Source organism: Citrus clementina, unplaced genomic scaffold (assembly GCF_000493195.1).
Source record: "Citrus clementina cultivar Clemenules unplaced genomic scaffold, Citrus_clementina_v1.0 scaffold_6, whole genome shotgun sequence".
Lineage (NCBI taxonomy): Eukaryota > Viridiplantae > Streptophyta > Magnoliopsida > Sapindales > Rutaceae > Citrus > Citrus x clementina.
The window spans coordinates 4,968,327-4,983,661 of NW_006262139.1; the positions used below are offsets into that span (position 1 = coordinate 4,968,327).

The 15,335-nt window shown below is 35.3% G+C and overlaps 1 protein-coding gene across 1 annotated transcript; it reads left to right on the forward strand.

Annotated features, from left to right (window-relative positions):
• The first annotated feature begins 826 nt into the window (after window positions 1-826).
• Window positions 827-1,927, forward strand: LOC112097299. Its single transcript, XM_024182484.1, has 2 exons — window positions 827-1,310; window positions 1,365-1,927. Exons 1-2 carry the CDS (start codon window positions 827-829, stop codon window positions 1,925-1,927), a joined length of 1,047 nt encoding a protein of 348 aa, XP_024038252.1.
• Window positions 1,928-15,335: the final 13,408 nt, after the last annotated feature.

Genomic DNA, 15,335 nt, shown 5'->3' on the forward strand with positions numbered 1-15,335 from the left:
ATTAAGTTGCTTAATAAATAGTGTTCTATCTACTCCCCCTTGTTTATAGCCATTTTCAAGTAAAACATTTGGTCAACCTTTTATACTAAGCTCGAGGAGCTTCGTTTAAACCATACAAAGCCTTTTTCAATTTAAAAACAAAGTTTGGGAAATAGAGGTCTTCAAAACCTTTAGGTTGTTCAACATAGGCTTCTTTATTTAAGATGTCATTCAAAACGTTTTAAGTTTTACTGCGCCTTCTATGGTATAAGCGCCATACTTGTCCCTGAACTTTTGTTTTCTAAAACTCAGTTTTTCATGACCAAAATGGTATGATTTAATTCTTTGTTCTCCTTTGATTTCTAGTGCTTCAGGAGCAGAGAGAGATTTTCTTATTCATAGCTTCCACTTCATCTTCAACTTCTTCCAATCCTGTTACTCTTTCTTCTACCCTTTCTTTGCCCAAATCTTGCACTTCTCATACTACCAATAAGATTGAAAACCTTGTAGAATATTCCTACATCCCTGAATCAGCCCAAATCAGTGAGTCCTCCTACCCTCTCATCAGCTTTACCAGCTATATAAACGCCCCAGTTCCTTTACCCGTAGTATTCGTACCCTGATCTCTACCAGACGGCCACACCCTAAAGAATATATCCAGTCATCTCGCCTGGACCAATGTGCTCTCCAAGCAACCTCTGCTGAGCAATATGTCACTTTGGAAATACCCTTCGAATTGCTTTCTAATTGGAAAAGAGAAGGTTATATCCATCTCCATCTTGGAGGCATCCTATTAATCCTTACCCTTCATAGGAGAAAAGGGTTACCGGTCACGGCTCGCATTGCTATGATTGATACCCAGTTTAAACGATACCAAGATGCTGTTATAAGCACTGTTCTTACAACCCTCCATGTAGGAAGTGTTTTACTCACTTTCTATCCAAACTTCAACCTTTCTCTTCAAGATCCCAACTTGCCCACAACCTTGAAAGTTCAAGTTCAAATTCAAGGTGCAGAACAAATTTCCTCCGCCAAAATTGCCACTCTCCATCATCACCTAGTCTATAGGCTTCAAAATCATGCCTTAGATCTACCCACTCCAGAACACCACTCTGACACCCTCATGGTGTTAGCAGAATCTGACCAAATTCCCACAATTATCCAGATCCCACGACAAATCCCCCGTCATGAGCTCATCAAACTTATGCCTCTTGAATGGATCTCCAACTATGAACAGTTCCATAACAATACCGCTCCAATTCAGACATCTGAAAGCATGTTTGAAAGACGACAAGATGGCACAGTCAGAATGACTTTTAAACCACCTCCAAGTGCTCCACAAGAGCCTCATCGGCTCTCCTTTACCTATTCTTCAATGATTACAGCTATTCAGACAGCCCAGGAAGATCTGCCCATTACAGGGTTCAATTCTGACAGCTACCCTGTTTATCCAGCCAAGCAAAATGGCCATTTCCTATGGGATGCCCCTGGCTCCGGCATGTGTGACCCAAATTGTCCTTACTGGGATGATTGGGACGAAGACGATGATTATGCAACCATAAGGAAAAATAAACCCAAAAAGAAAAAACCTCCAACCTCATGCCAACCCTATGAACCCAAATCACCAAAAGATCCTCCACCTCCACTAGCCCTATTACCCATCTACAAAGCAGAACTCCAATGGATTGCAAAGCATTGCAAACCTGAGGTTCCATCTCCTATCCCAAATTCACCACCTATCGTACAACCAATGGCTTGTATGATGCTTTCTTCCACCACTTCGGAGTACTCTTCTTCCTTTCCTCCATTAGAAACTCACACCGACCCCCAACGAAATGTTGTGTCCAAACCTTTTATTCCTTCAGCTATAACCTCCACTGGTCATCTTGAACCACCCAAACCTTTTGAATCAGTCCTCAACTGGCAAACCCGAAATGCCAGAGAATAGAATGATACTTTGTTAAATATCAATTCCAAAGTTGAAAAAATCAGTTTACGAATTGAACAACTTGAAACAAAAGTTGACTCCATCACTGCACAGATGCAGCAGATCCACCAAAATCTCCAGTCCAGAATTACCCAACTCGACTCTGAGTTACGAACTTTGCTTGCCCAACGTTATTATGGCCTAGAATTTGACCAAAATGAAAGGGAAATCAGACGCTTAAAAGCTGAACTTGATCATATTGAATCTGAAAAATAAAGACCTATCCTTTTTACCGCATCACCTCATATCCCTTCCATCGGCCCAACTTATCATCCATTTGCCTCTATGCTTTCCCCATCAAGCAGTATGATCCCTCCAAGTTATTTGGCATGACTCATACTCTTTTCCGAGACAATCCATTGCCACCACCACCTAAACCTAAACCAAAGCCTAAACCACAACCGCGACCCATCACAATTCATCATTCATCCATTTCCATCCCTGGCCAACAATCCCCTAGTTATACACCGACATCACCACCAGCACCTCCACCGCCTCCTTTATCCTAACCTCCTCCACAATCCAAGGATAAAGAACTTCTGATTCCAATCTAGCTGTTTCTGATAGCCATACCGAACCTGACACATAATCTTCAGCATCCACCAGTGACTCTGAAAAGTCCTATGCTGATATCACTAGAATCTTGATGGCTCAACCTGATCAACCTGCCCAAGGCCAAACCTCTCATACAGAACCCTATGTTGATATTCCCTCAGAAGTTGAGGAAGAAATGCTTGAATCTTCGGCCACAAACCAACCCCCTCCAGTTCAAGCCCAGACTGGTTCCACAAGCCAAAAATTGTTAAATGGTCCATGGTTCACATTTGATGATCTTCCATCTCATAAATGGCGTGACCAACTTAATGAAATGTCTGCCTGGATTGACCTCCAAATGCTAAGGCCAGGAGCCACAACTGAATCCGTTCTTAGAGAATTTGCTACTCGTTTTACGGGTGCTCTAAGAGATTGGTTTGATTCTTTAGGCCACTACCGACAGTTACAGTTTGTTCAATTACCAGAGGTCTAAAGTGCCCTTGCGGTTATCCATGATCAATTCCTTGGAGACCCTTCTGCAGTTTTTGAAGCTGCACGACGAGACTATCTCAATATGAAATGTTGTTCTCTCAATGCCAAGGATCTTGACTTCTATTATAAACGAATGTCTCTGCTGTTCTATAAGCTTAATGGATTCAATGAGCCGACATTAAAGCATGTCTTTCTAGCTTCCCTTCCAAACGAACTCTAACCAGACATACAGCGACAACTCACCGCCTCCAATCTTGCCCTTGACACATCTCTCTTGGCAAAATCTTCTAGCTTGCCAAAACTTGTCTTGACAAACTTTGCGAACAGAAACAGTTTTCCAAAGAACTGTTGAAAGATAAAGAACCATTCCGGAGTGGTTGCAAAAAGCCTTACTTGCAGATCAAATGTCAGAAGAAAAGGGATTGTGATTGCAGTTCTAAGAAGAAAATGCATTTTGAGAAATTCAAAAATCCAGAATTTTCATCTAGACCTCGCAGATCCCGAAAGGCTTACAGATTCTTCAGAAAGAAGTCATCGTCATCTTCTTCCAGAGACTTTAAACGGAGAAAATCAAGCAGATGTTTCATCTGCAAGAAAAAAGGCCATTACGCCAAAGATTGTCCCAACAAAAGGGAAAAATCTATTCGGCTAATTGAGCATCTTCAAGCCACTACAAACTACTCTCCCGAGAAGGATGAACTAGAATTCTATTTCTCTGAACAAGATGAACCCACTGATGAAACTGTGTTCGCACTGTAAAATTCCTCTAATGATTCAGACAGTGATCAGTCCCAAGTCATTTTCCACCAACAGTTACTGTCCCTTGACACTACTGTCCCTATACCATCCATCAAACTCCAGATCTTGCCCTCCAAGTTCCAAAAGCCGATTCCAGCAATTGGTCTCATCGACACTGGCGCCCAATGAAGCATATTAAACCCACACATTCTTCCATCACAATACTGGACCGAGTCTGAAGAACATTTCAAAGCCGTTAATGGCAAACTGTTCACCACCTCTTTGATTACCAAAAACCCTATTGGTATTCAAATCTTCCCCAATTGTGTCATTTGGACCAAGGTTATCGGTTCAACCCTTCCTGATAAGGATTTTTTGTTAGGTTTTGACATCCTTCACCATATCAAACACCTCCAAATCATTCCCACTAGAATTCGAATCAAGTCCATGTTCAAACCATTCACAACTATTCTGAAACTCTACCATCTGTCTGAAACCCCCCAGTCCTATCAGGATATTTCAACTAAACTTTTGAGTGTCTGTCCAGAGTCCCATTCTGAGTTCACCCATCCAACTCCATTATGGAAAAACCCGTCTTTCTTCATTAAGTTACCTTTCAAACTCAATGAAGACAATAACCCAACCAAAGCTACTCACCCAGGAATGAGTCCTTCTGACTTACTCCTAGCCCAAAATGAATGTTCACAACTGTTAGCCTAAGGTCTGATCGAGCCCACAAGTTCTCAATGGGCTTGCCAAGCCTTTTATGTTGAAAAGCATTCTGAAATTGTTCGAGGAAAGAAACGCCTAGTCATTGATTATCAGCCATTAAACATGTTTTTGCAAGATGACAAGTTTCCTTTGCCTCACCGACAAAGCATGTTTACTTTTCTAAAAAATGCCCAGATCTTTTCCAAATTTAATTTAAAATCAGGTTTTTGGCAATTAGGCATTAAACCCTCTGAACGTTACAAAACTGCCTTTTGCATCCCAAATGCCCATTTCCAATGGACAGTCCTACCCTTCGGCCTCAAAACTGCCCCATCCATTTTTAAAACATCCATGGTCTAAATCTTTCAGCCCATCCTGCCTCATGCATTAATTTACATTGATGATATTTTACTTTTTTCAGGATCACATGATGACCATCGCCAGCTGTTAACTCAATTCTATGATATTGTCTAAAGTCATGGAATCATGTTATCGGCCAAGAAAAGCACCATTGCTATAGACAATATTGAATTCCTTGGTATGATAATAAAAGATGGCCATTACCAGCCAGGAAAGCATATTGCCCAAGAGTTGCTTCACTTTCCAGATCAGCAACTTTCCAAAAAGCAAGTTCAATAGTTTCTTGGCATTATCAATTACATCCGTGATTTCATCCCACATGTGGACCACTACACTCACCACCTCTCAGCTTTATTGAAAAAGAGCCCCCGAATAGAATGCCGACCACACAAATGCTGTCACTACCCTCAAGCAAATTGCGCAAAATCCGCCTCCTTTATTTGTTCATTTTGAAACCTTAAGGAAGTATGCTCTGCACTTGCCTTCCTGTAAGGATCCTGTGCATCAGAAAACTTAGGATGATTTCTTAAATGGTTTGGTGCCCTGTTTTAAGACTAAGGAAAGTTTGTTTTGGGTTATATGACCTTAAAGATAACGTTTTAAGTTTTACTACGCCTTCTATGGCTATTAAACAAGCAACTGCAGAAAGAAAACGAACAGATTCGAGTCTAGCAACAACTACAAAGGTTTCATCAAAGTCAACACTTCCATTTGCATGTATCCTTGTGCAATCAACCTAGCTTTTTTTTCACTATGTTACTAAATTCATTAATTTTGTTCTAAAAAATCCATTTGGCTCCCATAAGGTCCATGTAAAGCAGTTGTAGTACCTTACATGTGGTTCTACCTTGAATAGCTTTACGTGACGTCCTTTGTTGTTTGCCAGATTGACATGAACAACATATCCCTAGTTGTTTCTTCTTGAGTATTGGAACTCCTTTGGCAGCACTTGTTTTCATAATTTAGTTAGTGACTTATAGTTTAAATGACAAAGCTTTTGATGCCATAATTCTGTGTCATCAATGTTAACATATATGTTTCCATAATATTGATTTTGATGATAACAAACAAAGTTAAGAATGATTAATCTTTTAAGCTCAAATTATTTAATATTCTTTTAAATAAATCATTATTTTCACATTATAAAATGTTTTGTATTTAATGGAAAAATGATTTTATGAAATTGATTGTTTTTATTCTTTTTAAATAAATCATTAGTTTCACATTATAAATGTTTCATTCTTAATGGAAAAATGATTTTATGAAATTGGTTGTTTTTCAAAGTTTATGGTTTAATTGAAAGCATTTTGAAAACTTTGAAATAAACAAGTATTGCTTGAAATTTTGGTGAAGGACTTATTTGAAAAGTGTCATAGCATTTTGGGCTATAAAATAATTTCAGAAAGTTTTGGGATTAACAAAGCATTACTTAAAAATTCTGAAATTGGACCTATTTGCAAAGTTTCATGACGTGTTGGGTTATGGTACAGTTTTGTAAAGTTTTGGGGTCAAATTGTAATTTTAGAAAATAGTGCACTGTGCAGGTTACTGTAGCAATCACTGTAGCAAACGCCTAACCGTTTATTTAAAAACGGCTAACCGTTTATTTAAAAAGGCTAACCGATAATTTCCAGAAAGCATGTTCTTTAAAGTATTGTCAATATGATGATTCTGGAAACTAACGGTGAACCGTTTATTGAAAACGGTTAACCGATTATTTCCAGTTTGCTAACCTTGAACCGTTTAGTAAGAACGGTTAAACCAAATTTGTTTTGCAGGTCTCTAGAAATTAACGGCGAAAGGGCAATCCTAAACGGCAAACCGTTTATTTGAAATCTGGCCCAACGGTAACTTTGACCGACCGAAACGGTTAACCGTTTAGGGTTAACGGCGAACCGTTTTCTGTCCGACAGTCTATAACGGCTAGTTTTTCAGCTCCAACTATAAATAAGCTCAATCCAATTCAAACAAGAAGAATTCCAACGATCATCATTGAGCAAAATATTGAGAATACAACTTTCATTGAGCTTTAAATCTTTGTATTCATCTTATTCATTCACACATTGAGCTTTCACTTGTGATCAAACACATTGTGTGAGAGAGATTCATTTGTAATCTTTTTTGTAAAATCAAGTTAAAAGATTGTAAGTGTTGGGATACACTTGGGTTAAGAGATTGGGGATAATCTCTTGTTGTAAAGGTCCATTGACACCTTGGAAGTCAATTGTAAGCGTTTGAAGCCTTGGAGGCTTGCTTAGTGGAATCCCCAAGCCCGGTGTGCTTGGAGGCGTGGACGTAGGCGGGGATTGCCGAACCACGTAAAAATCCTTGAGTTTGCTTTCTCTTCCCCTACTCATTTATTATTGTGCTTTTATTGAATTTATTGTTTTCGAATTTATTAAGGCATTAGATTAAATTGTTGTGTGGTTTGCCTAAGATAATTTTTAAAATCCCAATTCACCCCCCTCTTGGGTTGCCTAGTTAGTATTTCATTTGGTATCAGAGTAAGGTGCTCTTGTGTAGACTTAACCGTCTAGAGTTAAAGATCAATAGCAACCCAAATTAGTTCAACTTTCATGGAAGGCCAATCCACCACTAGACCTCCATTCTTTGATGGTAATGATTATCCTTATTGGAAAATTAGGATGAGAGTGTTTTTACAAGCCTTAGATTATGAATTATGGGAAATAGTTTGTGATGGTTCATTCATTCCTAGGAAGAATGTTTTAAGTGAATTGGATAAGAAAAATATGTCTTTAAATTCCAAGGCTATGAATGCTTTATTTTGTGCCTTAGATAAAAATGAATTTCATAGAGTTTCAAATTGTTCTAATGCTTATGAAATTTGGAGAAAACTTGAAATTGTGTATGAGGAGACTACGAGCGAGGAGGAATTTCATGAAGTGTCGAATTTGGCACTTATGGCAATTGGAGATGACTCGGATGATGAATTTGAAGAGGTAAATGATCTTCCTACATATGATGAATTACATGATGCTTTTAAGGATTTGCATGATGAGTTAATGAAGATTGGTAAAAAGAATATATGTCTTAAAAAGAAGATGATGGAGCTTAAGAATGAAAATGAATCATTTAGTGCAAAGATCACATGCCTAGAATTAGAAAATAAAACATTGCATGATAGAGTTGCATTATCAAATGAGAAATCTAGCACTTCATACAAGCATCTAGAATCACATGTAAATGACTTGAAATATGAAAAAGATGCCTTGCAAAAATCCAATGTTTCATTAAATGAAAAGATCAAAAAATTGGAATTAGATAATGAAATGTTACATGATAGAATTGCATCATTCACATGTAAACAAAGTACTTCATATGAGCATGAGAAATCATATGGTGATGAATTAATAAAAGAAAATGAAGTGCTTAGAAAGAAGAGTGATGAGTTAAATCAAATTGTATTAAAATTTACAAATGGGCAAAAGATGTTGGACAATTTGCTAAATTCACAAAAATGCGTATTTGACAAAAGTGGCATTGGTTACAAACCAAATTTGAAACAAAAATTTTACAAGAGTTATTTTGTGAAGAATACATCCATTAACAATCAAATTGTATGTCATTATTGTAATCAAGACGGTCACATGAAGAATAGATGTCCAATTAAAAGAAATGTGTATTATGGCGTCAAATGTATTTGGGTTCCAAAAGGAACTAAATCTAACATTCAAGGACCCAAGAGTATTTGGGTACCAAAGGGTACAACTTGAATTTGTTTTGTAGGTACCACAATCAAGGAATGGTGGAGAAGTTCCTTGATGAAAGTTTGTGAGGATAATTATTTGAGCATGATCTAGGAGAAAAAGATGAGGCAAGATAATTTAATTGTTTTGGTAACAATTCTTGCCATATTAATTTTGTTGAATGAATCATGATAAATGAAATTGCGAAAGTATGCTTGTATGTTTACATGATGGAATTATCATTGTGTGTAATATTGAGTGATTTATCGTGATGGATTTGTTTGATGTTAATGTTTATGAAGTGTTTAAGCATGATAGTTAAGTGGTGTGTTTAATTTATTCACTTTTGAATGTTTATATGTTTAATTATTGTGAAAATCTCTAGTCTGCACAAGTTGTAATAAATTGGTCATAACTCCTTCTAGAGAACTCCAAATCCAGCTCTGTAAAATTTATTGGAAAGCTAACTTAATTATCTTTCCAACGGTATATAGCTTGTACATTACTTCTGGCTCAATCAATACAGTTTTTATTCCGAATTTGACCTTTCTGCATTTTATTTTTGAATGATTATAAGCACTCCAAATCAAGTCTGCACATGTTGTAATGAATTGGTCATAACTTCTTCTAGAGAACTCTAAATCAAGCTCTGTAAATTTTATTGGAAAGCTAACTTAATCATCTTTCCAATGGTATATAGCTTGCATGTTACTTTCTGCCTCAAATCGGACTACCGGTTAGCAAAACCGGAAAGCCGGATTCGCAAGGAACGCTTGCTGGACCAAACCGGATTTCCGGTTCTGTCAATTCGGAATTCCGAATTCGAGCTGCATTTTGGCAAACCGGCAAGCCGATTCTCTCTTGCTATCTTCTGGATCCAACCGGCAAGCCGGTTCGTGTTATCCGGAAAACCGGATTTGCGTGAAACATTTGCTGGAACCAACCGGATTTCCGGTTAATCTCATTCGGCAATCCGGTTTCGGATGCTATTTCAACTATTCATCTTCTCCCTCTCTTTTGGCTTTCCGTTTCTCTCTCTCTCACTAGAAGCCGATTACTCCTCACTTGATTTCATTCCAAAATCCATCATTCTTATTCGTTTTCAATCCAAATTGATTCATATAAATTATTCCCCATCCATTCTTGTGTCTAAAATCATTCTTGTGTCTAAAATCATTTTAATTGATTCAAACTTACTCATTTTACTCAATAGCTTGAAAAATTTGAATTTGTGCATTTTGAGTATTTCAAATTACCACTTCCATAGTGTGCTCTCCTTACGGATTTTACCATAGTTTTCTATTATATTATGCACCTACATTTTTATATGCATTGTTGCTTTCATTGTGGATTGATGATGATTATTATTTGATATTTGGATGCAAATGTTTTATTTTGAGCACAAAAGATAATCTTGGTAAATTTGATCCAAAATTTGATGTTGGTATTTCTCTTGGGTATTCAAACACAAGCAAAACTTATGGAGTGTATATCAAAAGAACTTTGATTGTGGAAGAATTTATACATGTTATATTTGATGAGTCTAATTCTTCCTCTATGGAGAAAGTTGTTGTTGATGATAATGTAGATGAAAAGCTACAAGAAGATTATCAAATGATAGCCAAAAGAATGCACCACTTGAAAATCAAAAGGAGCAACATGAAGAAACAAATGCGGAGTAAGATGAAGGTACTTCTCAAACACTCCCTAAAGAATGGAGGTATATTTCTTCTCACCTTAAGAATTTAATTTTGAAGATCCATCACAAGGTGTAACTACTAGATCATCACTTAAAAAAATATGTGAGCATTTGTAATAATGGATTTGATCACTTGTTCTTTAGCTCATAATGATGGTTTTTTTGGCTATGTTGATTTTGATGATCTATAATGGCATATGTTGATTTTGATTATCTATATATTGCTATTATATACTTATGCTTTGATGACAAAGAATGTGCTTTGATGATTCCATTGTAGTTGATGAAATTTGATCTTATGGAATCTATGATTGGTGAATGGATACATTTTTTGTATGCTTTCTTGACGTATTGTTAAATATCCATTACTTGCTTTAAATAATATCGAAAGGGGGAGAAATACATGATCCTTGAGATCTTGGCGCATATGAGAGTGTAAATTATATTAAAATGTCACATTAGATCTTTGATGAGTTTAGTTGTCTTGATTTCTAAAATGTGATTAGTAATTATATGTTTTTTGAATTGTTGACATTATGCTCTTATGACTTTTGCATTCCCTTGCTTAGCTTATTACTTGTTCTATTTTGGATAATATGCTTTTTGAACATTTTTATTGTCCAAAGGGGGAGACAAAGTAATAAATCATTTTAATGATATAAATTGGGGGAAATAATATGCATTTTGAGCATTCTTCTAATGGTTGATATATGATTATGGAATCCTCGGATTTAATTGTTACAAGTGTTTGAGGAATTCATATTGATTTTGATGATTAATGATTATATGTGCATTGCTTGATGAATGGATGGAGTTGTTGATTTATTATAATTGTTTAAGCTTATATGGAAGTATTTTTAACCATGTTGTGTATTTAAGGATTTGTTCATTTTTAAAGGGGAGACTTTGCCGAAATTTTTTCTCGCACAAAATGGGTAATATCTTTATTAAATTATTTTTAATGATTTTGTTTCAATTGCATCTATCTATCTTTTCTTTTCTTTTTTTATGATGAAAGGGGAGATAAATATGATTTTTTTTTGGATAAAATCATTTTGGTTAAATTTTTAATTGGCTATAAATTTAGGGGGAGCATATAATATGTTTTTGAATAATATGCATTTTGAGTAATTGTTTTGATAATTGATATTTGATTATGATGATGATTTTGATAATTTTGAGATATGACGATTTGATTACATGGGTGTTTTATATGATAATTTCATATTTTGAGTTGTTGATTTGGTAATTAATGGAATAATGGTTCATGATATTTTAGTGTGATAATTTGTGTATGGAGTTGGCTTTTATCATGATCTATAATAATTTGGGAGTAATATTACTAATCTTGTATTTGAGGTAATGCTTGTTGTTAGTGGGAGATTCTTTCAAAATTTTTACTCAAACAACATGGGTAACAAATTTGCTACTTTTATTCTTTTCCTTTACGTTTTCTTTTTTATGATGAAGGGGGAGAAGAATACATGTTTTCAAATCTATAAAAATTTGCTACTTTTGTCTTTGCCAATTAAGTTTTTCTTTTTGATGATGAGGGGGAGAAAAATCCATGTATTTAAATATGTTAATTTAGCTAATTGGCAAATTGTAAAAGAAGATTATATTTACGGGGAGCAATTTGTGGAATCATTCTTTAAATACATGAAATGTTTGTCATCATCAAAAAGGGGGAGATTGTTAACATATATGTTTCCATAATATTGATTTTGATGATAACAAACAAAGTTAAGAATGATTAATCTTTTAAGCTCAAATTATTTAATATTCTTTTAAATAAATCATTATTTTCACATTATAAATGTTTTGTATTTAATGGAAAAATAATTTTATGAAATTGATTGTTTTTATTCTTTTTAAATAAATCATTAGTTTCACATTATAAATGTTTCATTCTTAATGGAAAAATGATTTTATGAAATTGGTTGTTTTTCAAAGTTTATGGTTTAATTGAAAGCATTTTGAAAACTTTGAAATAAACAAGTATTGCTTGAAATTTTGGTGAAGGACTTATTTGAAAAGTGTCATAGCATTTTGGGCTATAACATAATTTCAGAAAGTTTTGGGATTAACAAAGCATTACTTAAAAATTCTGAAATTAGACCTATTTGCAAAGTTTCATGACGTGTTGGGCTATGGTACAGTTTTGTAAAGTTTTGGGGTCAAATTGTAATTTTAGAAAATAGTGCACTGTGCAGGTTACTGTAGCAATCACTGTAGCAAATGCCTAACCGTTTATTTAAAAACGGCTAACCGTTTATTTAAAAAGGCTAACCGATAATTTCCAGAAAGCATGTTCTTTAAAGTATTGTCAATATGATGATTCTGGAAACTAACGGTGAACCGTTTATTGAAAACGGTTAACCGATTATTTTCAGTTTGCTAACCTTGAACCGTTTAGTAAGAACGGTTAAACCAAATTTGTTTTGCAGGTCTCTAGAAATTAACGGCGAAAGGGCAATCCTAAACGGCAAACCGTTTATTTGAAATCTGGCCCAACGGTAACTTTGACCGACCGAAACGGTTAACCGTTTAGGGTTAACGGCGAACCGTTTTCTGTCCGACAGTCTATAACGGCTAGTTTTTCAGCTCCAACTATAAATAAGCTCAATCCAATTCAAACAAGAAGAATTACAACGATCATCATTGAGCAAAATATTGAGAATACAACTTTCATTGAGCTTTAAATCTTTGTATTCATCTTATTCATTCACACATTGAGCTTTCACTTGTGATCAAACACATTGTGTGAGAGAGATTCATTTGTAATCTTTTTTGTAAAATCAAGTTAAAAGATTGTAAGTGTTGGGATACACTTGGGTTAAGAGATTGGGGATAATCTCTTGTTGTAAAGGTCCATTGACACCTTGGAAGTCAATTGTAAGCGTTTGAAGCCTTGGAGGCTTGCTTAGTGGAATCCTCAAGCCCGGTGTGCTTGGAGGCGTGGACGTAGGCGGGGATTGCCGAACCACGTAAAAATCCTTGAGTTTGCTTTCTCTTCCCCTACTCATTTATTATTGTGCTTTTATTGAATTTATTGTTTTCGAATTTATTAAGGCATTAGATTAAATTGTTGTGTGGTTTGCCTAAGATAATTTTTAAAATCCCAATTCACCCCCCTCTTGGGTTGCCTAGTTAGTATTTCAATCAAGAGTGGTCTTATGGTAAATAATTGAACTAGTCAACTTATAATAATTGATCAGATGATCTATGTCCTTCTAAAATGCAATTTTGATCAACAATGAGAACGCAACATTTGTCCCTATCAAAGTTTACAAATAGGTTTTAATCACAAATTTGACTAATGCTGAGTAAATTTGTTTTGAGATCATCCACATGCAGAACATTGTAAGTTTTAGAAAACCTTCTACATTCGATGTACCCTTTCCAAGTACTCGACTTTTCACGCCATCAGTAAAGTGAAATTTTCTTAATCAACTTTTTGATAATTGATCAAGGCACTTCTATCACCTGTCATGTGCCTAGAACAACCACTACCAAAGTACCAAAGGTCAGTGGTGCAAGTTCTTAAGGAAATAAAAGAAATATAAGCTTTATAACTAGTCTTCCTTCTCCAAGTAGTTCTAGGTTTATTTTCACTTGTCTTAACTAGAGCTGGCAAAATTTGACACGACCCGAATACCCGACACGAACCCGATATGAATAAATGAGTTTGGTAGTCAAATTTGACATGATTATTAAATGGGTCAGGTCCGGGTCAACACGACTTTTTTCCGTGTCGAGTTAGGGTCGAAATTTTTAAACCATTTACTCAATCAATGACATGATTATTAAGCGGGTAAACGGGTCGTGTCAACCCAAACCCTCTAACATGACCCACTAAACTATGACATTTTTTACATTTAAAAAAAATATAAGAATACATTTATAATTAAGATAAATAAAATAACATAAAGAAATAAGCTTTAAGCTTTTAACATATTGCGCGCCAATTCATAAAAGTTTCTAGCCACTAATTAAAAAAATAATTTCCACCAAAAAATCTAGATTGTTGCCAATTAAAAATTAAGATAAAAAAATTGCATGTGCCACAATCCATATACTGGTGTACCTTCGGTCTTATCCACCTACCACCTCCACTTTCTTTTTCATCAGAAAACACTTGATTAAATCTCAAGTTTTTCAATTCTAGCAAGTTGCAAGACTTTGATCGGCTGCTCTTGAGATCAAACATTCATGGTTAGGTTAGTTTAAAAAGCAATTTCTCAATTATTTAAATATTGTTTGCATTCTTTAATGGGTTTTGTTTTCTATTGCTTCCTTCACCTGTGTGCTTATAGGTTATAGCTTTTGCAGTTTGGTTTGAAAGTAATTCTTTTTAAATTTGTTTAAATTTTTTTGACACTTAATTGGATTCCTCTGTTATAACTTAATGTTATAATCATTATTGATATGATTTTTTTTTGGTACAGTAGTAACATGGAACCGAATCCAAATAATGATAATTCAACTAACATTGAAGCCTTCTTACATGGACATCGAGTGAATTTGGAGGAATTAGAGCAAGATGGTGACAGTGATGCTCCAAAGAAACAACGCAAGAGGAGAAGAACATCTAAAGCATGGGGTATGTTCACTAAATTGCCATTATATGCATATCAAGATGGAAAGGAAAGGTCTATGTGTGTTTATGGAAAAGTTTACATTAGCGAAAGTAATTATAGGATTGGTAACATGCTTAGCATATTAAAAAATGTCCTAAGTTAAAAAAGCCACGTGACCCCCGTCAAATGATTTTAGACCATTCAGGTTCTATAGGGTCATGTTCTTCAGAATTTGATCAGGTTGTCTTTCGTGAGTTGTTGTCTGTAGTAATTGTGAAGCATGGGTTACCTTTTCAGTTTGTTAAGTTTGATGCAATTAGAACTTGTTTTGAGTTTCTGAATTCCGACATACAAAATATTTCTAGAAATACAGCAAAAGCGAATATCCTAAAAGCTTATAATGCAGAAAGACTTAGGATTAAAGCTATGTTAGGGGAGGTTCCTGGTAGAATTTGTTTCACCTCTGATTTGTGGACTGCTTGCACTACTGATGGATACATGAGTCTGACTGCACATTTTATTGATAAAAATTGGGTTTTACAAAAAAG

What these genes read in the sequence shown, in the direction of transcription:
- LOC112097299 (XM_024182484.1), top strand. Translation starts at nt 827, where the DNA reads ATGATTGATACCCAGTTTAAACGATACCAAGATGCTGTTATAAGCACT. An exon ending in GACTTTTAAACCACCTCCAA is followed by an intron (nt 1,311 to 1,364) that starts GTGCTCCACAAG and finishes CAATGATTACAG; the next exon opens with CTATTCAGACAGCCCAGGAA.